The sequence below is a fragment of the Pituophis catenifer genome, unplaced genomic scaffold (genome assembly GCF_029215685.1).
Source record: "Pituophis catenifer annectens isolate HBS135680 unplaced genomic scaffold, rPitCat1.0.hap2 SCAF_3, whole genome shotgun sequence".
Lineage (NCBI taxonomy): Eukaryota > Metazoa > Chordata > Lepidosauria > Squamata > Colubridae > Pituophis > Pituophis catenifer.
Genome location: NW_027256883.1, coordinates 181,319,563 through 181,342,768, shown reverse-complemented (window position 1 = coordinate 181,342,768; position 23,206 = coordinate 181,319,563). Strand labels below are relative to the sequence as shown.

At 37.3% G+C, this 23,206-nt stretch overlaps 1 protein-coding gene across 1 annotated transcript in view; it reads left to right on the top strand.

Annotated features, from left to right (window-relative positions):
* Positions 1 to 1,700: 1,700 nt before the first annotated feature.
* The window catches only part of LOC139314338 (fer-1-like protein 4), a 64,191-nt gene continuing 42,685 nt past the window's right edge, over positions 1,701 to 23,206 (top strand). Inside the window, exons 1-17 of the mRNA XM_070939930.1 lie at positions 1,701 to 1,779; positions 5,734 to 5,789; positions 6,683 to 6,771; positions 7,431 to 7,530; positions 8,012 to 8,103; positions 8,598 to 8,639; positions 9,704 to 9,859; positions 12,601 to 12,661; positions 13,441 to 13,572; positions 14,123 to 14,185; positions 14,760 to 14,844; positions 15,854 to 16,013; positions 16,923 to 17,106; positions 18,390 to 18,576; positions 20,683 to 21,053; positions 22,360 to 22,468; positions 22,692 to 22,890. Of these exons, the coding sequence (XP_070796031.1) occupies positions 1,701 to 1,779; positions 5,734 to 5,789; positions 6,683 to 6,771; positions 7,431 to 7,530; positions 8,012 to 8,103; positions 8,598 to 8,639; positions 9,704 to 9,859; positions 12,601 to 12,661; positions 13,441 to 13,572; positions 14,123 to 14,185; positions 14,760 to 14,844; positions 15,854 to 16,013; positions 16,923 to 17,106; positions 18,390 to 18,576; positions 20,683 to 21,053; positions 22,360 to 22,468; positions 22,692 to 22,890 (2,165 nt within the window). The remainder of the gene's footprint in view (positions 1,780 to 5,733; positions 5,790 to 6,682; positions 6,772 to 7,430; positions 7,531 to 8,011; positions 8,104 to 8,597; positions 8,640 to 9,703; positions 9,860 to 12,600; positions 12,662 to 13,440; positions 13,573 to 14,122; positions 14,186 to 14,759; positions 14,845 to 15,853; positions 16,014 to 16,922; positions 17,107 to 18,389; positions 18,577 to 20,682; positions 21,054 to 22,359; positions 22,469 to 22,691; positions 22,891 to 23,206) is intronic.

The following is a 23,206-nucleotide window of genomic DNA, read 5'->3' as shown; positions in this document are numbered from 1 at the left end:
TCCAGAAGGCTGGCGCCCCCACAGAGAAGGCCATGTATTTTTTTACCCAGTTCTATACCTTTTTTAAAAATTTGAACCCTAGGGATAGGCAGCTGTCCAGGTGCTTTCCTCTGAATAGCCAGAATCTCATGAGATTGGAAGGAGTCAAACTAAATTTCCTCATTCTCACAAGAATTTGATCCTGTAGATTTGTTCAGCTTAACTTGGGAGTCTGTGAGTTTCATTATAAGTTTTGATGGGAACTTGGCTTTTTTAAAATTAATATTTTTTGTAAGAATGCTTCTAGACTCCAAGTGGAGACAAAAGGATGTATACTAATATTAATGAAAAGAAGGACTAGGGGTGACATGATAGCAGTGTTCCAATATCTCAGAGGCTGCCACAAAGAAGAGCTATTCTCCAAAGCATCTGAGGGTAGGACAAGAAGCAATGGGTGGGAACCAGGGGTGGATTCTACTTACCTTTACTACTGGTTTGCAACAGGAGCGTGCACATGCACATGCACGCTTCTGCGCATGCACAGATTCTCAACTATGACATCTGGGTGGGTGGGCGGAGCCTCCCACCACTTTTACTACTGGTTCTCAAGAACCGGACAGAACCAGGAGCAACCCACCACTGGTGGGAACTAATCAAGGAGAGAAGCAACTTAGAATTAAGGAGAAATTTCATGACAGTTAGAAAATTAATCAATGGAGCAACTTGCCTCCAGAAGTTGTGAATGCTCCAACACTGGAAGTTTTTAAGAAGAGATTGGATAACCATTTGTCTGAAATGGTATAGGGTTTTCTGCCTAAGCAGGGGGTTGGACTAGAAGACCTCCAAGGTCCCTTCCAACTCTGTTATTCTATTCTAATTTGGGCAATGAAATATCTGCAAGACAACAATCAAGCTCAGAGAGCACAAAGGACCCTTCAGACAAAAGGAATTCTTAGAAAATGGAAAAACTATGAGAAATGTGAGCTGCTATTTTGGAAAGTGTCTCCTCCTGCTCAGAAAAATGACAAGGTATTGTCTGAGAAACTAGAGATGGAGAGAGGAATCTTTGTGATTTGTCCAACCAGGCAGCCAGACTGCTCACAACTATTCTCAACATAAGATTGATAGAACATTCTTTCTCCTTATAATACCATCTAAATGTTTTGGGACTACAATTCCCAGGCTGCGTGCTAGTTGATTGTTCTGGGACCTGTCCTAACACAGCTGGAGGGTGCTAGGATGAGAAAGGATGATCCAGTTCTAAGTCCCAGTCCAGTTTAGGAATGCAACCAATGAAACTGAGTTATAAAAAAAATGTTTGATGATAACTGGGTAAAAAGGCACTACAACTAACACGTATATTACAAGATGCCTTTAAAAAAAAAGAAAAAAGGACCGAGCCATATTATTACTTTTTTATTTTAACACTGGAATCTGTACCTGCTTTTTTGGCTGGTAATTAATTGCATTTCTTAAAAACTGGATTTATCTTAAAACCATCTTCCTGATTTGGGGGGGTGCAGACATTTAATTACTTGCCAGTGTGGCCCAGAGCTACTATTATTGGACAATGTGTGACTTGCGGGTGGGGTCTGATCTGCCAAACCTGCTTGGCAAGTCCCCAGGCCTGACTCACCTAAGAGACAGGTGGAGCCCTGCTCTAGCAGCGGTCCTCACACAGAGGCCATCAGTCCTGCACAGAGTCAAGTCCTCGCAGCACCATGGCTCTGAGTGTCAGCATCAAGAGGGTCTCCCAGCTACCAGGGACTGGGGAGAGGCAGGTGCACATCAGCTTTCGAGGTGCGGAGAACAGGGAATGGGGGAAGTCTGGGGAGGCTGGAAGGAGATGCACACAGGGTTTTGGGAAGAGGGAAGACATAACCCAATGGCTTAATATTCTATCCTAGAGAAAGCTAGAATATAGCTCTGTAATGTAATTGTTTCCTAATGATACAGAGTTTGTGGGGCTTGTATACAACATGGAAAAATACGTAAACCTGCAAGTTATTCTTTCTGTGAACACTTGTCTGTCCTTTTAGGAATATGCTCACAATTATGTGTGTACTGCCACAAGCAGAACATATTCAGGAGCTTTAATCAAATCAACAACAACAACGAAGTTTTACAGTTGTTTAAAGAGGAACGTTTATTATTTAAAGTTTTGCAGACTGTAATTCACTTTGTCAGAATGCCTTCCTATGAAAGGCATACTATATATTCAACATGATTGTAGGGAGGAAGCATTAGTAAAAGGAAATGCCAAAGAAAAATTAAATTAAAATTAAGAGGAATCACAGATAATTAAAGAAAAAGAATCTAAAATCAGTTCCTGGATAAACTTTCCAGGAGAACCTGAAAGTTCACACCCATTTCTGTCATTTTGGTCGATTCAATTAAAAGCATCACCCCACTATAAATTTTGATCTTTAAAGAACAGAACTTTCTCTCCTAAATTCCTTCAGTTTGTTGGTCTGCCTGTTGGTCTGTCTGTCTCCCTGTCTCTCATCTCTCGTCTCTCATCTCTCTATCATCTCTGTCTGTCTGTCTGTCTGTCTGTCTGTCTGTCTGTCTGTCTGTCTGTCTGTCTGTCTATCTATCTATCTATCTATCTATCTATCTATCTATTTATCTATCTATCTATCATCTATCTGAAATTTGGAACTTTATCTTAAAAGTCACATCCACCTGAAGCTCTGCTTCCAGCAAATATGGAAGCAGACTCCAGAACATGGAATACATATTAAAACTGGACACAATTATTTGTGTGGCAATAAGTCCAGTTAAAATCAATTGGGTTTATTTCTGACTAGATTTGTATAGAATTCTACTGCTAAGGATTTAAACTGGCAGCATTTGACACCAGAGAGAGAAAAGTAAACAATTTTTAAAAACAGTATTGCGATTCTGAATTTAATGTAAATAGATATTTCCTACAAGACTAATTCTGTAGAAATATATATATATATAAGTAATCTTAAAAGGTTTATTTAACTTATTTAGATACTTTATATTTTTCAATCCAGGTTCTGATCAATACTTTGCCACTCTGGATTACATACTGCACAAGCAATTTGCTTTTCAATGGAAATGTCTAGTAGCTTTTTTGTCAGTAGTTATTTCCTTCTTTTTCATTTAATGCTCCATTGGTGGTGAGTCAGTAACTGATAATGGTCTGGTTCATTTTTTATTTTCTACTACAGTGGCATTTTACTAGAGTAGCTATTTGTTTCATTTGTCTGTTTGAAAGAGGAAATAAATGATTAAATAATATTCTAATTATACATCTTTGGCCAGTTCGTCACTAGTCTGTTATCACATCTAGCATCACCAAGCCATTGATGATGTCTTCAGTACTGTTATACTAACAAAAGATTGGTTGGACATAGTTCTAGAAAAGTGTTTTTCAATTTTAGCAGCTTTAGTATATATGAATTTCAGTTCCCAGAATCCCCCAACCACCAATGCTGGTGAAGAATTCTGACAGTTGAGGTTCATATATCTTAAAATTGTCAAGGTTTAGAAATACTGCTTTAGAAAATGCTGTAAGTGACTGATGTGGAATGGCAATTAAAATGTGACCTTAAGCAGACTTCAGCCTGTACAGTTATACAGCCCTAGTGTAATATCAAAGGTAGAGTCACTTATTTCATCTGCAATGCAGCATTTCTCTCCCTGTTTGTTTTTTCCTCTTAAGTTCCTGAGATAATGAGTTTGGAAAACATGACGCTTTTGCTCTGATTTCTGTATGTGTATTTTGAACATAATAGATATTACACAGAGACACGTTCTATATCAGGGGTGTCAAACTAAATTTATTTATTTATTTATTTTATTTTATTTTATTTTATTTATATACTGCCCTTCTCCCGAAGGACTCAGGGCGGTGAACAGCCATAATAAAACAGTGTACAAAATAGAATTTAAAAGCAAATTAAAATAATTAAATCATAGGCCGAATTTAAAACTCTCATTTAAAACCAATTTTAAAACCCCATTAAAACCAAATTAAAACCATTTATCCCATCAGAGCGGCTTGCTGGAATAACAGGGTCTTCACTACACGACAGAAGGTGCGGAGGTCGGGGATCCTTCGTATGTCCGGGGGCAATTCATTTCATTGAGGGCTGCATCAGGGTTGTGTTTGACCTCAGCGAGCCAGGGTAGGCATGGCCAGGGTGGCCATGGTCAGCTTGATGTCACGTGTCGGGGGCACCTGTGGAGGCCCAAGCCCTTTGCCAGTGAAAACGGGCTCCCAATCTCTGTTTTTGGCTGGGATGGCCTCCTGCAACCCTCTGCCAGCAAAAACGGAGCTCAGGAGGGCTGCATGTGGCCCTCCCAACAGTGGTGGTTGTTCCCGGTTTATACCGGTTCACAAGAACTGGTAGTAAAAATTTGCAGTAGTTCGGAGAACCGGTAATAACATTGGCTGGCTACGCCCCTGAACCGGTCCCCAGCCCGGTCACCGCTCGCTTATCTCGCCCACCTCATCAGAGGCTTTTTTTTTTTTACTTTTAAAAGCATTTTTCACCTCTTCAGCTGAAAAAATGCTTTTAAAAGTAAAAAAAAAAGCCTCTGATGATCGCGCGGCTCAGCTGGGATTGTCAGAGGCTTTTAAAAGCATTTTTTCAGCCGAAGATGTTGTAGGAAAAAATGCCTTTAAAAGCCTCTGGCGATCCCAGCTGAGTTGCCTGATCGTCAGAGGCTTTCAAAAGCATTTTTTTCTGCAACCTCTTAAGGTTGTTGAAAAAATGCTTTTAAAAATAATAATAATAAAAAGTTGGCCACACCCACCGAATCACATTACCCCACCACCACCAAGCCATGCCCACAAAATAAGCCACGCCCACAGAACCAGTAGTAAAAATTTTTAGAATCCACTCCTGCCTCCCAAGCTCTGTTTTCATTGGCAGAGGCACCATGGGCAATGGGCCGGTCCTTCACTGTTTCCAGAGCAGCCCCGTGGGTCAGATCTAAACACCTCATGGTGCACATCTGGCCTGCAGGCCTTGAGTTTGACATATTCTGCAATGTGATGTAATAGTTTAATTTCCCCAAACTTGGATTCCTTCCACCTATGTTGGGACTACAATTCCAAAATTCTCAACATTTTGTTTGAGAGCTACACTCTAACAAATTGGAGACACCAGACTGGGTAAAAGAGGGCTAGGTTTAGGTCATGAAAATTTGCTTTCAAATACTCATCAACCACAATGTTTACAATACATATGTAGATGATTCTCCATTTCTCAAATGAATCTCTTTCACACAACTGCTAGGGGATAAAAGTGAAAAAGCATACATATTATATTGAAGTCTATAAATAAAGGCAATGGAATGAAAAAAAGAAAAAAATACTACAAACCCACTTCAGATAACTGGTTGCCATGGAGTGGTGGTGGTGGAAGTTATGTGAAATCCATACATGAGGGCATCTGTTTTTCTCTGCCCTGAGAGTTTAAAGGAAGGTAGAACATATATACCATTCTGATAGATTCTATATATCCCTTCCTGCAATGATTGAACATGAGGCCCTTTATAGGTCCTAAAGCCAACACACTGCAATCTCCAAAGTGCAAAGTTCTATGAATTTAACTTCCAGGAAAGGAGCTGAGCCCAATTGGATAACATCTGGCTATTAAAAAATCCTGATTTTTGATTGTGGTTTTCTTTTAAGGATATATGGCATGTTCCTTTAAAGAAAATGCATACCTGATGTTTCAAATGTTTGACAAACTTTGTATTTCCTCCCCCAAGGATTTACCCAGAAAACGAAGAAGATACGCTGTGGCCAGGAAGCAATCTTTGGAGAGGTAAGGAAGTATCACACTCAGCAGGAAGACTTAATTTTGAATCATAGTAAGTTCATTGGTGTGTATGGGAAGAGTATCTCTGCATTACACTGCCCCAGGTTTTTCCAGAGGTAGGAAGTACTACAATTTGGTGAAAGCAGGGTTGTATTATTAACTGAAAAATCAAACACAATTGAAAAAGAGTTTGTTAAACTACATAATTGCATAATTTCTCAATTATTGTAAGTCATTATAGTTCAAAGACCATGCTGTAGCTTCAGTGAATCTGAAATACACCAGATTGGGAAAAATAGTGATCACTGAATACAGATAAATACTACAAACTAGCAATAGCACTAGCACTTAGACTTATATTCTGCTTCACAGTGCTTTACAGCCCTCTCTAAGCAGTTTACAGAGACAGCATATTTCCCCAATATGTTTTCTTCAGTTTACCAACCTCAGAAGGATGGAAGGCTGAATCAACCTTGAGCCTGGTGAGATTCGAACTGCCAAATTGCAGGTAGCCGGCAGTCAGCAGAAGTAGCCTGCAATAATGCAGTACTGCATTCTAACCACTGCACCACCACAGCTCTATGTCTATGAATCTATGTCTCATTGTGGGTGAATCCAGGTTATGATTCTGCATCTTGCTGTTGAATTATAAATCTCAAGAACTCTTGGCAGCATGACGATGATGGGGGTTGATGGGAGTTCCATCAGCATCTGGAAAACCTAAATATCCACAACCAATGTGAGATTGCTATAAAATTCAGTAATTAGAAAGACAAATCAATTATATTATGACATAAACTCCCACAATTTCTGACATCTGTTGAGATTGGATATGAACAGATGGGAAGGCATTTTTCAGAAGCTTTGAGCATTAATTTTGGCATTATTTCATTTTTTAGCTCTTTCGCTGGCCACATTATGGAAAGTTCATTATGGAAGAAATGTTGAAAATTAAAGTTTACAACTGCAGTAAGGTGTTCAGTAACAGGTAGGTTCCTAACTCACTGGGAAAATCTTTCTGCTACATTTCACTTTATAGTCATTTGAACCCGAATCATTCCTTCATGCTATACCAAAAATAAACATCCCATTTTTAGTAGATATACCTTTCCCTTTGTATCACCGAGAGAACAGTCAAGTAATTGTAAAATAACCAACTGCTTGAGTTTCTCCCATTTAATTTCTTATGCTTAACTTTTCTTCTTCTTGATGACATTTCCAGTGCACAATATAAAAAGTTATGTTTTTAAGGATGTACAGAAGAGAAGGAAAAGGGCTGTAATGTTATCCAACAACTATTTCAACATAATCCGTATTTACATTTCTTGCTATACCATGATAAGATTTGCTTGGTTGAAACCCAGACCAAAAGGGAAAGATGGGAGAAAGCAAAGAATTTGGAGGAAGGGTGGGGCAGAAGCAGAAGGCTTGATTGCTTTGGTTCTGATAGAAATACCTTCATAGTCACAGCACATAATTGCTTTCCAAAACCCAAGGGCAACTTTCTTGTTTTAGCTAAGTGCACAACAAGTAGCTTATGATTTGTTTTTATGTGTCATCATTCTTGAATCTACCAGAACACTATTATATGTTTATAATACTGTCTGTTAAGCTTTTTTGCCTTTCATCTTGGTTTTCTTTTTGTAGATTACTTGGCACCTTAGTTATCAGCCTTCAGCAGTTGGTAATGTCTGGACGATTGAACATCAGAGAGGCTCTTGTTGACAAAAACCACAGCATTACTAGGGTAAGTTATTTGATTGGTATTATAACATTTAAAATGCAAGTGAAATGACCCAGCATCTCAAATCAGCCTTTTGAGATGTAGGACACTACCACAGAAACATTTCATTGTTTTTCTGTTGCTGAACATATCCCAGTCATCACACAATAATTCATCACCAACTCCAGTTCCTGGGCAACCTTGGAAAACCTCCTCCACCTTCTCCCCAGGCTTCATGTTATATGAAATACATTTTTCAATATATTTCTCCTGTCTTGTGGTCATTGCTCTCTCCATGTTGGAGTCTGGCCAGGCAGAATCTACCTGGACTAGAAGGTAAAAAGGACCTTAAATCATAAAGGGCCTGACAGGAGGTAGCCAGCAAGGAGGAAGGAGCGACCTAAGGTTTTTGTACAAAAAGCAGCCTACACTTTTTGAACAAAAAATCCTCCAACTATTTGGGAGTTATAATAGTTTAGTTTTAAGTTTTATTTTTCTTCTGTAGATATATATTGAATTGGATTTGAGATATCAACCTCCGGATGGTGCTGCAGGGACATGGGTTGAGGAAGATTTTATCTACCAGATGAAAGACAGGTACTGGAATCTGTACTAAGACCCAATGTATTCATTTTTAATATTCTAAATGATAATAGGTAGTATTGTTTTTTAAACTAAAAAAATCTATCCCACACCTAAATAGCTTTCTAATCAGAAAGTCATAGAACACTGCTGAAATTAAGATATAGTCCCACAGTCTGATAAAGGAAGTGTAATAAATAAAAAATAAGATAGTTTGTAAGACTTGTTACAAATCCAAACCAATGATGACAATTGCCACATAGTTTTCAAGGTGGATCCAGGTGCATTTGCAAATAGCCAAAAACTCAAATCAATCTTGAATGTGTTTTGAACTGGACTAAATGAAATGGGAGACAGAAAGCTATAGCTGTCTACTATATAGGATTTTAATTCCCAAACTGGATAATTTGTAGGGGAAATATTTTTTAAAAAGTTATATCAATAATGAATTTCAATAGCCAACATTTGTTTGCTTTGCATTACTCATGCTTTATTTTTCTTTGTTACAGTTCTGAGGTTATAATTCGCAACCCAGGATTTGAAGATTTAGAGTAAGTAGCATATTCTACATACATGCTACTAACCTGATACTGCATATTGTTGCTGTAAAAAGTATATGAAAATGTATACAGTCCATGTGATGGTGCAATATTCCAAGTTGTGTTTTCTCCCACCCTCTTTTTTATGTGCTTTTGAATCACTGTTGCCTCTTTAATAAGCTTTTTGGAAATGATTTGTTAAGCAGGAATAACTGGCTCAAAGTCATGCAGCTGGGTTTGTGATTAAAGTGAGACTAGAATTCATGGTCTCCTGTTTGTAGCCTGGTGCTTTAAATAGTATAGCAAACTGCCTCTCAAATTGTAGAACTCCACATGTGATATTAGTCTGTTTTGAACTCATATTTCAAGCAAATATCAATGATCAACTCAATAGTGTTTGTGATTTACAAGATACAGGATAGTATGGGATGATAATGGTAAAGGCTTTCTACATAAAGCAACTGGGTGAGGTCATCTAATAGTACAGTGTGATAGCCAGCATTATATCTCCAGCCCTGGTTGCCCAATAGGTTGAACAACAGGCTTCAACTCAACCTTAGCAAGATTGAGTGGCTTTGGGTATGAAGGCCCTCTGGTTCTGGAGGTTGTCTATCTTTAGTTCTTCATGAGCTTGCACAACCTCAAACAAAACTAGTGAGCAATTTGGAGTCTTCCTGCACTTGCAGTTCTTGTGGCAGCCATGGCTAGGATGGCCTTTGCCTGACTTTGTGTTGTTGCACCCTTTCCTGAACTGGGATGGCACTCATGCCTTGTTCACCTCCTGAAGGGACTCCTACAATGTCCTTACATTTAAATCTAATTCCCTGAAATCAAAGTTTCAGAGACAATTCTATGCATGATTATTACTTAGTAAAGTGATTCATTTTAAAATGAATTTTATAAGATTAAACCAGTAGTGGTAGTAGCAATAGCAGGAATAAAAAATACAATAACACGGGAGTAATGTACCATATGTAATGTTTGTTATTTCAAATTGTATCCATTACCTCTGGAGATAAAAGAATTATGATGAGCATGCCATCCTTATGATTCTTAACTTCTGGTGTGGCCTTCAGGGTGGCTGATGCAAAACGAGCTGTTGACCTGGATAGGAAGGCTGCAATGCTGGGGAGGAAGCTTGTCAAAGGTCTGGAGATGGATGATGAGGAAGACGATTACTATGATGTATCTGATATGGAGTTCTCTGGGATTGTCTTCAGCTCTGTAAAGAGGTACTTTCCAACCCAAGTAATACTTCAGTTTCTTCTCAGAAGAAAACAGACTTCAACCTGATACATTCCAGATACATTAAACTGCAATATCCATTATTTTAAAGCTGCTCTAACTGTGGTGCAAAGATTTCTTTATTTCTTATGGATTTGAGGGCAAACACTTTTTAGACTTCAGAAGGGTAGCTGCAGGTTCAAATTGAGTAGGCTTTCACTTGAATGTTTCTACACTACCATAGTTCCTGCAGAGAAGAAAGAAAACAGAAAGAAAAGAGAATTCCTGTAGCCACATTTTTGGGGTAGGGTGCGATCAAAAACTTGGCAAGTAAAAAATTAGCTCTCTTTTCCCCAGTTCGATCCACACCACTACCCCACAGCAGGATAATTTGCAAGTTTTGACAATTTGTAAATCTGCTGGTCTAGCCACCGGTTAAAACTTGCTTCTCTCCACACATTGTACATTAAGGAAGAGGGAGAGGGGGGAGAGACAAAGACAGGAGAAACCAACACTTAGCTTTTTTTACACTTTCCCCGCATTAAACCTGTCAGGAGAGGCCTGGTCCTTGATCTCATTACTGGGGAAGAAGACAAGTCAGCAATGGCATCAATGCAAGTATGTGGTTAGATAATTCTGCTTCTTCTGGGGCTGGAGGAAAGCTCTGGAAGACAGCTGGCAGGCTAGCTCAAAGGTGACTAAAGGGTACCAGAAAGGGGAAGGCTAAGTATTTAGCCACACATTCCTTTCCAAAATAGTGTATGTGCCTTATTTGGGTTTATTGTTAGCATTTATATCTCAGTAATACTGAAACTCATGTGTCTGTTTGTAACCTTCAATTGGGCAAAATTGGAAGGTATATGTCAACAGTTATTGAACCCAAGTAACCCAAATGGACTGATTTACAAAATGCTGGTAGCAATGACTTCCATGGGAATTAAATTTGGGGAAGTTGTGGCTGCTTCAGTGCCATCACACCTTCTGATTGCACTATCCAGAAACCTACCCTCTTTCCTGCCTCTCTCTGGCCTCTGCTCCCAATCAACTAGCCTGGCAGGCAAGTGGCAATAGGCTGGTTTGGAAACCAAGACTGAACTCTCTTAATGGAGGCAGGCAGCAAGGGAAGGGTGAGGGAGCCACTTGAATGCCTCCTTGTAAGGTAGGGGGTATTGGCGGTCAACAGATGAGGCTTCTTCCTCCCTAGAGAGAGGGGGCCCTTGTGGACATACTGGGATGGGGAGTGGGGGTGCAGTTTCCTTTGCCATCCATGGTTCTCCTTGTTCCTCCTCCCCTTAGCAAAGTGGCAAGCAGTTCTGTGGATCAGCCAAAGAGAATCATTTCTGATGCTCCCTGCCCGTTTCCCACAAGTGACCTCAGTGAGAAAGCTAGCAGAAAGTTAGAAGTTGCTCCCACTCCTCTTGCCTATTTGCCTGCCTGTGATCATTCTTTTCCTCTGTTTAGATATGGAAATATTCTTGACATGATGATTGAATGGGTCACAGTCTGTCTAGTAGATATGTTGTTTTACTGTGGCTGTACACCGCCCTGAGTCCCTTGGGAGAAGAGTGGTATAAAAATTTTAAATAAATAAATAAATAAATAAATAAATAAATTAATTAATTAATTAATTAATTAATTAATTAATTAATTAATTAATTAATTAATTATTTTTGTTTTGGCCAAAATTATGATTGCTCAAACATTTACTACAAATGTTTACCATTTGTAAATTAGCATTGGCATTAACTAGCAGTCCCTGACAGAATTTATTTTTAAAATGTTTTATTTCAAGATATTAAACTAATTATCAGAATAATTATATAATGATATCAGTAACTTCAAAATAAATAGATAAGATAAGATAAGATAAGATAAAATAAAATAAAATAAAATAAAATAAAATAAAATAAGTGTGGAAAATTGCTAACCAACAACATGTAGCAATAATCTGTTTTTGCAGATTTAGGTATAGATATTGCCTTTCAGTTTTCAGAAAAATGGTCACAGTAACCATGCCATTATCACAAACACAAGTGGTAGTAGATATATTTACTTACATATTTAGGCTTGTATGTTGTCCTAATCCCTGAAGATTCAAAGCAGTTTATAATATTCTTTCCAGCATACGGATTTTTTTAAATTTAGTATGTGCTTATATTGAAGCACAGTACAAATGAAACTAATACATCAGTAACACCTAGAGGAAGTTGTATTTAGTAGATTATACCAATGTACATTATCCCCATGTTTACCATCACAATAATCCTATAAAATTAATCTGCTGTGGGCAGATTACTCAATGAGTTTGTATTTGACTGAAACTAAACCCATGGTTTTAGTTACTATAGTGCACTGTTTTGCTACATCATGTAGTTTGAATGTAATAGCATGATTACATATCTTAATGGAAATGTAAAATTAAATTTAAATACTTTCTTTTCTTAAAATTAAATGTTGACTTACTGTCATTATCCTTCTGCTGAAACAATATTAACCAAGAATACATCCCAAGTAAAAAGTGTCTTGAGCTTCATTAATGAAATTAATTTAATTCTTCAATAGACTTTCCATTTCTATAACCTGTAATCTTGGGAAAATGTCTGCATTCATACCGGTAGATTTGAGTAAGCATGTGGCTATTTATTTATTATCTTTATATTCCATTGTTCTCTGCATTTCAAAACTAAAATAACAATCCAAATAAAATGACAAATAAGACATGTAATTAATGTTGGATGTTCCATTTTAGCCGTTCTAGGGTTTTCTCCAAGTCGGATCTCAATGCATCTCCTAGACCACAGAATTTCCAGGTGATGTATCGGCCACTTTTACTGTGAACTTTGAATTTATAGCCATTTTGAACCAGTGGGGTGCATTTGAAATTATGAGAGGATGCTCTGGCATTCACATAAAATAGCTATCCTGGATGGAGATGGCCCTACTTCATAACAGTTGTTCTGATGAGCGTAGCAGATTATAAATAACCCAGTTACAGTACCAGAAGGCAAATTTGTGAAGTTACTTCTTGCTCTTCCTGTAGTCCTCAATAATGTCCCTTGTTAGCCCAGTTTATCTTGTCTTTTATTTTTCTGCCAAGTAAGCAGACATCCAAAGAATGTACAGGGCTGTTTTTTACGAAATACGTTTGTGCAATTCAGAGCCATGCTTGTCAATAAAAATTACACTAGAACTTAGTAATATTTTTGTTTTATTTATTGAATATAGCATTTTTTATTGAAGAATTAAAATCAGGTGGACAGAAAGCTTGACAGACATATATGCATAGTTGACCTCTTAGAGTCTCTGCCAATAAATCATTCAAGAGAATGCTCTGTAACTCATATTTCTTACTGGATTTTGAAAATCATGTATTTGTTTATAACTTTCATTAATGATAGAGCAATCATTCCAGCAAACCTGAAAGTAAAAGGAAACATTGATTGATTTTTACAAATCAACAAGTTGTAAAAACAAACAATGAATGCTGGAGATTTGACTCCAGAACCATTCAAGCAAGTAGTTGATTTAATTCCTCTCACTTTATACTGATATATCCAGACTGATTATAGCAAATATATTGTCTCCCTAGATTGGCATCAACATAATTGAAGCTCAGAAGTTGGTTGGAGTTAATATTGACCCTTTTGTGGTTGTGAAAATTGGAAGTGAGAAAAGACACACAGCAACACAGAAATCCACCAATTGTCCTTTTTACAATGAGGTATGCTAAACTTGAAGAAAGTGTATATAATTCTATTCTCAGACTTGTCAATCTAATGTATGTGAGCACAGTTATATAGCCAACTACAAAAACTGCTGATTTAAACCATTAAATCCAATTCAACTCCTTGCTTAATTCAGGAACGTTATTTAGAATATTCCTGTGAGACAGCAAAGGAAGATCTGTTTAAACACATCTGTTGAACAAGAGATATAATCTGTTTCCGAAATAGATTCCAATCTCCAAGGACTCTTACTTTTAGGCCAGTTTCCTAACAATTAGTCAGAATCTGTTTTCATCTAAAAGCACAATCTGTACTCTGGGATGATATGGAATATGTTTTGGCCTTGTTAAACATGTAAATTAATCTTAAAGCAATATAGAAAAGGGCCTTCCACTTAGAAACATCGGGACATGTAAGGAAGCCCTTTTCTTACATAACTTCTTGTTGAAAATATTCTGCATAGTATTATATGATCCTGCTTGGCACATGGTAGAACTTAATTTTTCCACAAAATGTAATGTTTATATTTTTTCCTTTTTCTTCCAGTATTTTACTTTTGATTTTCATGAACCAAGAGATATTCTATTCCACAGATTGATAGAGATTTCTGTAAGTATACTAGCTACTATGTAGGGGTGGCAGTGAGATGAGGGTAGATGACCAATGGCCTTACATCATATCATGAAGTGAGCAATAAATTAAAAATACAGTTTTTCATTTATTCTTCTAAAGTTGCAGCTATTCTTTGCCACAGATCAGTAAGAGCTAATCATATCATATTTTATCACGTAGGCAGCCATTAAAGATGTATAATCTTTACTTTGTGCATTTCTCTTATAAGAAATGTATTATTATTCAGATGTTTGACATTCTAGTTTATCTAATAATTCAATTAAACATACAATTATGAAAAGAAATACTTGGCAAGTGATGTTTCTGAGAAAAAGAACTTTGACTTATGGTCTTGTAGAAACTAACTTGCGAAACATGTTTCAGTTTCATTAATACCATTTAACTTGGCTATGATTGCTATTTGCCATCTTGTTTTGAACCCAGTTATCAGCTGTTCAGTGACCTCCCTACTCTCAACCCAAATGCTAGGCTCTTCTTGGCAATAGTTGCCTCCTGTGGGTCTCTTGTCTGCAATATGTCTTTTGAAAAATACCATTGTATTCATGTGCAGGTCTTCCATTCAAAGAAGATTCCCTTCCTAGGCACTCTCATAGGCACTTTCAAGATAGATCTTGAGACTGTATACAATCAGCCAGGTACTGTATCCTGAGGCTGTTATCATACTAAAAGTTGCTTTTTAGCTCTCTTTTGCCATTGCTTTGAATTACCTGCCTTGAGTCCATAAACATTCTAGCATATCATTGGGGTTTGATCAAAAGCTAATCAATCTGTTTGAAATGTATTTGTTCGTGATAAGTATCATTCACATCCAACAAATGAGAATTAAAAATGAGCTCTCCCAGTACTTGGTCCCTTCAAGAAGATCCATGATCAAGGTTCTCAGCTGAGAAAAATTGAGTTGGTTCATTAAATCTGGCCAATATTTTCAGGGCTGGTTGAAGACTTCTTGCTGTATGAGGTTGATCAAATCGTGTTTGTGAAATTTACCCATCTGGCACTAAAATCTATTAGCAATTAATTTGTTTCCATTTCATACCCTGCCCATATCCTGGAGCACTTGGTACTTCACATTGCCTAATTATCTATCTTCTAAAATCTGATATCATTTGGAATTAATACTCTCAGAGATTCTCAATACATGGTTGGGATTGGGATTGGTGCGATGTGATACTTATGGAAATATTTTATTTCCATTTACTTATGGAAAATTTTATGTGCTCTGTGTGATAGCTTTCTTTATAATAAATCTGAAGACCTCTGCTAATGTTTGGGAAGCAATAACTGATCTATGCTTGCTAAGTATTATGTCAGTCCATCATCAGATTTAGTTTTCTTCTGGGTCCTTTGTTCAAAACACCCGCAGTCTAGATTTAGAATTTGGAGGCATTATTGCTTGTTTATGTATTTATATGAATTACATGACCATCCATCCTACACTACTGGTTCTGGGTGGTGTATAAGGATTAAAAATACAAAACTTCACAACATACAACCCATCAGGCAGCCAAGGATAAACAATAACCCCGCTCACAAAAAGTACATCAACAAAAGGAGGACTCATCTAATCTTCTGACCCAAACTCCTAATAATCTACATTAGATCCAGAGACATTGTGATTCAGTCGTTTTCTCTTTATGCATTTAGACCATAGGTTCTACCAGAAGTGGGCTGTGATTAATGACCCAAAGGACACCAGAGCAGGAATTAAAGGCTTTGTAAAGTGCAACATTTCGGTCATGGCTCGGGGGGATGTAATGGGTTCCTTTCCCGCCTCATCCAGCAGTCAGAATGAAGACATTGAAAAGTAAGTCTGTGGTGGTGAAAGGTGTATGGAATGTGGTCTTATGGAATTAGTAATAAGAGGACTGTTTTCTTACTCCTATGGGCAAAAAAAAAAAAAAAAAAAAGATCCAGAAGTGCAGGGCTTAATCAAACTTGGGAAGCTTGCTTTATTTATAAATTGTATCATTTAGCGCAGGAAAGGACATGAGCATTCTGTCAGAGTGAATTTCAGGTCTCCTTTTTCTTTCTTTCTTTCTCAGTCTAAAATTGTTGTCTGTCCTTTTTTGCATTTGGGATCTTCTCCTTGTCCCACTATCAGTACAGGCCACCCATCATTTCTTGAGTGCAAGAATGGACCCACGTCCATATTTATTTTGAAGCACCATGTGAAAACTGGTTTTATGCCTTAAACCAGGGGTCTCCCACCTTGGCAACTTTAAGACTTGTGGACTCCAACTCCCAGAGGCTGGCTGAGGAACTCTGGGAGTTGGAGTCCACAAGTCTTAAAGTTACCAAGATTGGAGACCCCTGCCTTAAACTATTTTAAGCCTTTCTGAACCAGGCAAAGAATCCAAAATACTATAAACCCTGTATTGCTACTTTGCTTTGATTAAGAATAGAACAATCCTAAAAAAAGTGGGAAGGAGGAGACATTGAGGCACTTGCTTACACAAAGCTAAGTAAGTAAAGTAAAGTAAGTAAAGTTTGCCTTCTCTGCATGAATGGGGAGAGCAAGAAGCCGGGCAAATAACCAATCGGGTTCTGCAGTATCTATATTCTGGATTGGGCACCAACCCACTGCAGTCTACACTTGAATTTTTAAACTCAGCTTCAGCAATAGTTGGAAGCAGTAAGAAAGACAGCTGGGGTTGGCTGCAGCGTGGACTTCAAAGGATCATCCCTCCTAACTAATCAAATATCTTCTTTTCAGGAACTTATTGCTTCCTAAAAAAGTTCCAGCTGAGAGACCCTGGGCCAAATTCTGCATCAAAATATACAAGGCAGATGGTTTGCCCAGTATGAGCTCAGGAATCATGGGTGGCTTTTCAAAAATTGTGAGTGAGAAGAAAATCTTCATTGATACTTACGTGCAGATTTCTTTCTCTGGACAGCAGGTAATTCTACTTTTTCTACATATTTTCTTATTGAAAGATTCATGAAATAGACTGATCCATTCAATTTTAGTACTGAACTTTTTGAATAGGTCATATAGAAAAAGACCAAGCATTAAGAATTTAGGAAACAGTATGACCCAGTCAGGATTCTTCTAATTGCTGGTTGTGGAATAAATTCCAAAGCTTCCCTAATGTACTGTATGCTTAGGCAACTTTCCCTAATGCCTACAACTTCATTTTGTTCCAGCCTCTTAGTCTTGCAATATGCAAATAATAGAAGCCCAATGTAGGATTTGATGACGGTATAACAGGCGACATAAGGCTTTTCCTACTACTGAGTTAAAATGTTATTTGTCCTCATCTGAGAGGGGCGTGGTGGCTCAGTGGTTAAGATGTTGGGCTCATCGACTGGAAACCTGGCAGCCCAATTTCAAGACCCGAGCGTCACACGACTAGGTGAGCTCCCGCCCTTGCCACAGCTCCTGCCAATATAGCAGTTTGAAAGCATGCAAATGCTAATAGATAAATAGGTACCACTTTGGTGGATAGGTAACAGTGCCCAGTGATGTCATGCTGGTCACATGACTGCAGAAATATTTTCAGTCAGCACTGGCTCAATGGACTTGAAACGAAGATGAGAAATACCCCCTATAGTTGGCAACAAGTAGCGAAGTAAAATCCACAGGGACTCCTTTACCTTTACTTTACTTTACCTCATTTGAATTAGGCAAAAATATTGTTCCCATTGCCAATTCCTATGCTGCCTCTAATGCCTGTATTCCAACCACTGCCAGTCAATGATTGATAATGGATTACAAAGCAAGGCAACTTCATGAGAACAAGTGGAATAATAAGCATGATTGTGGTTGATTGTGCTGTATAGTAATTAGATGAAAATAGAGACATAAACACAGTGCAAAATTCTTTAAGGATTTTTTTTTCAAATGTGAATTACTTTGTTTATATAGTTCTGATTTAGTGCATAAGCACTAAATTTAAGCTTATAAGAATCTAGACATGGCCATAGAACGATTCCCCTTTAAGGAAAGGTGACAAAGTTTGGAGCTAATTGTTTGTTTAAAAGATGGGTAAATGGGACATTTATCCTAGATGGGAATTCAGGGAGTTGCAATTCAAGACATCTGAATGAGGTCAAGGAAGGGGAAGGTTGGTCTGAACAATTCTGTACTCTGTGTCTTTCTGTGTCAATTCTGTGTCTTCTATTTCTGCTTTAAAACCAACTGAGTTCTTTGGTTCTGTTCTTATAATATTCTCTTATTTAGGGAGAAACATCAGTTGAAAGCAGTACTATAGAACCAGTTTGGAATGAACAAGTAACATTCATTGAGATGTTTCCACCTCTTGTTCGAAAAATAAAAGTCCAGCTACTGGATGATGCAAACATTGGAGATGTTGCCCTTGCTACACATTTCATTGATCTGCAACAAATATCTGACCCTGGAAGAAATGGTGAGTTTGTCATAGACATTGTCTTATATCAGACCACAGTTCTGTCCAGCACTGTGCTATCAGAACTGCTGTTTTAGCTGACCACAGGTCTCTCCAAGGTATCAAGCAATATTCTTTCCAGCCTTAACCCAGGAAAAGTCAAGGATAGAAGCAGCAAAAATTAGCTTGGAAAGCAGAGATTTTGCTATTGAGTTGCAGCTCCTTAGAACATCATAGCTGATATATGATGGTCTTTACCTTTTGTCTGTTACCCCATTTGTCTATTTGATTTAATTAAAAATTAATTAATAGTATCCTTTATACAATTACACCCACCCCCCAATTAATTGGATCAAATTGGGTTATAGCCATGGCAGCATGTATAAAATATTCTGTAGGACTGTTTTGACCATATTGTATAGACTAATCTTATATGAAATAGAAGAAAACTTTAAACAAAACGTTTTACTTAAATGGTTCACAAAAGGGACTTAATGTTTGTCAGTAAGAATTCCACAGGGTCATTTACCAAGCCAGCTTTATCACTTTTGCACATCAGCTTAACATAGCTTTCCGGTGAACATTTGAGAAAGATGCCTGATATAGCAAAAAATGGGCAATGGAGGTTTTGTAAAAGTTTTGTATTATTTCTTCTTCTTGTATCTTTAATTAAGTATAGTAATACAGACTGCAAATGCATTGGAATGATGGACATCTTTTTCTCAATTATAATTCAGCTGAGAAATTATTATATACAGTATCTACTATATGTCTATTGGTGGCGCAGTGGTTAGAATGCAGTACTGCAGGGCTAACTCACTGCTTATTCCAGGAGTTCAATCCTGACCGGCTCAAGGTTGACTCAGCCTTCCATCCTTCCGAGGTTGGTAAAATGAGGACCCAGATTGCAGGGGTGGGTTTCACTTACTTTTGCTATTGGTTCACGCACACGCCCCATCTGCACATCCGCGGAAGCTTCTGCACATGCGCAGATCATATTTGATGACATCCAGGCAGGTGGGCTGAGCCTCCTGCTGCCGCTGCTACTGGTTCGCCTGAACTGGGGCGAACCAGTAGCAACCCACCATTGCCAGATTGTTGGGGGCAATATGCTGACTCTGTAAACTGCTTAGAGAGGGCTGTAAAGCACTATGAAGCAGTATATAAGTCTAAGTGCTATTGCTATTGCTACTTCTGTGTGTGGTGAGACATAGCTAGATAATATCTGTACTGATTTACACCATGCTAAGGGATACAGCCTCAACTAGTCCTCAGAATTTCTTTCTTTTTTTAAAAAATGATTTTCTATTAAATACATTTCTTAGTGCTTATTAAACATTGGGTTGTCTGGGTATTTAATTTGCTTAACAATACAAATTTACATTTTTAATCTTCACCCTTTTTTTCCAACCATTGGTAAAATAGATTCCATGTTTGATAGTATTCTACATCTTCTTTCTGTTTTATTTTCAATGTCAATCTATCCATTTCTGCACAATCTAGTATCTTCCTGACTGTCTCTTCATCTCACGGTATATCTTCATTTTTCCAGACAATACTAGTCCTCTGAATTTCTGTGCGACAACCACATGCCAAATATCTATTTACAGATAGTCCTCAATTTATGACCATAATTGGAAACAGAATTTCCATTGCTAAGTGCCATGGTAGTTAAGTGAGTTGTGCTCAATTTTATGACCTTTTTAGCTGCTGTTAAGTGGATTGCTATGGTCATTAATTGAATCACGTGGTTATTAAGTAAAACTGACTTCCTCCATTGACTTTGCTTGTCAGAAACTCCATGGGAAGGTTGGAAATGACAATCACTTGACTCCAGCACCCTGCAATCATTGCAAATACATGTCAATTGTCAAGCACCTGGATTTTGATTATTTGAGTGCAGGAATGTTGTGATGGTCATAAGTGCACGGCCTGGTTATAAATAACTTTTTTCATTGCAGCCAGAATGTTGAAAGATCATTAAGTGAATGGTTATAAGTCAAGGACTACCTGCTTAAGATAAATCACCAAGGAAGCACGACCTACTTCATTGTTAAAATGGTCTTGTAAAAGTGCAAATCTGAACCAAATGCTGGTATATTCAAAACCATATTTTCTTCCCACCAGGATTTAATCCCACTTTTGGACCAACCTGGGTAAATTTATATGGCTCATCCCAGAATTCAACCTTGCGAGATATACACAAAGATCTCAATGAAGGTCTGGGTGAAGGCATCTTCTATCGTGGACGCCTTCTTATGGCCATTACAGTAGAGATTTTCAGTACTATCCAGGCAGCGGAAAAGAAGCCAGCAGAAGTTCTTAAAGGGGCCTTAAGCAAACTCAAGTTGAAGAAGAAGAGTAAAAAGGCCAAAGAGAAGTCCAGAACTTCTGTCAAGGAGCAGCATCAAAGCCAGCCTAATATTAGTACCACTGAAGAGGCAGAACAACCAAGTGAAGTGACTGTGGAGGTAGAAGACCTCCATCCTCTCCCAGAGGTGAGTCTCGGTGATCACAGAAATCATAGGAAAGTGAAATTATTTTATATGAGGCCTTCTATATATTTTATGTTTAATAAATGAGGGCTAAAACATTATTTCCCCCATTTAACATTTTCAATATTAAACTTTAAACAGTTAAGAAGTGAATACAAATAACTGTAATACATTTTAAATATTATAAAACAATGTGATCTAAATTAACAAGATAAAATCCTTCTTTTGAGTAAAACCTTAGGCAATTTGCAATCTGTCATTGAATCTTTAGAGTTTTTTTCTATTTCTTATTCTCCCGTCCTCCTAAGACTTATGCGTATTTTTAAAGAAGATAGAGTAATGATTCAATGACTTGTGCCATTGATCTTTTTATTTCAATTTTTTATTTTACTCAAAAGGTTAAAGTACAAAATCAAAAAGAAAAAACGTTAACACAGACAAAACTAGAGAAGGGCATTAAAAATGTGAATTAAAAAGGACAAAAAAACAATCCTTTTTTTCATCCCCCTCTACTTAAATATCAAATCTATTACAATAATAAGAGGTTGTAAAAAAAAAAAGTTGTAAAACTCCAGCAAGGGGTTATAAATTAGGTCAGAAGTTAAATGGTTGTAAATTTCTGTTTAAAGGTCCAGTGAAGCCTTTTCAAAATAAAAGTTATGCATATTTGAAACTTAGTTTGCACAGCTATCACCCATAAAGAAACTCGTGTCTATCTGCTATTAATTTCCTTTCCATGTATAGAGGTGATCTTTTTCTGAGGATGGAATGTTTCTACCTTCCGCTAAGGTCTCTATACGTTACTAAGACCAACATCATTATTTTTTTTTAATAAAAGGAAGAAATTAAAAGTGATTTTAGGTAGCTGAACTTCAACCTAGAGAAACTTTAAAATGAAAGGGATTAAAATAATTATCATTGCTTTTCCTGATCAAAGCATCCACCTGCATAAAAAGGAAGGCACAGCATGAATGAAAAAATGAAATGGGAAGAAAACACCTTTTAAACATTCTCTAAATTATTTTATTTTAAAATCTGGATTATAATCTGTGCTCTACCAATCCTAATATATTTAGATGCAACGCATTGTGTATTTACTCATTTAAGCAGAATTCAGCTTTCAACTCCCATCCTTTAGACAAATATTGATGTGTTATACTGCCAAGTCTAAATATCATTATGTGTGTCAGGGGGGACGGACGGAGGGACGACAACACATTAAGTTAAAATACAGTTTGGATTAATCTGTGAATCAGTATTTTATATTATCATAAAGAAGGAAACTGAAAACTGAAAACTTTTTCTTCAGAATGCCCTAGGAGTGAAAGAAGAATTCCTTCTCTTTGCATCATTTTTTGAAGTGACTATGATGGATCCCTCAGTAGGCACTAAACCTATGAAGTTTGAAATCTCTATAGGTAAGTGACAGAAGCTTCAGTTCTTTTTTATTTAAAACAGGTTCTCTTTTTCATCCCTCTGCCATGCATTTTTCTCTTCCATCAACAACTCTACAATTTTGTTACAGTCATCTCTAAACTGGTGCCCTTGTTGTCTTTATGTTCAAATCAAATAAAAATTCTGATATAACTAAGCATATTAAATGTGCTGCAATAACAAAGAATAAACATGTTTAACTTCAAGGGAACTATGGAAAAACTGAAGAAGTTACTACCAAGATGTCTGTGAAAGGTGAGAAGGGAGAAAAGAGTGAAGAAAAACAGTCTTTGCTAGATCCCCTTTCAGATGAAGAGCTGGATTTTGAAGTCATGCCTCCAACAACAACTTTGCTTGATAAGTCTATGACTGTGAACCAAAGACCAGAACCCACTGAATATGACAGGTAATTTCTCAATAGTTTTATCTCATTTGAATTTCCATATTTAGTTAACATACCATAAATTCCATTTACAAAGAAACCAAGGTATCAACCTTAGCACTCATTCATAGCAAAAAAATCTATTTTCAAAATTGAAATTTGCTCTCTCTTTATTGAGTAACTTGTATTGCATCTGCAATATTCACAACATTTACCTGGTTTATAGGAGCCAGTCTGAATCTCAATTCTTGAATGCAATAAATTTTTGATGCTTATAGAAAGCTCATTATATTTATACTCCTATTCCACCAGGAACCATTAAGCAGTAAGTTAATGTTTG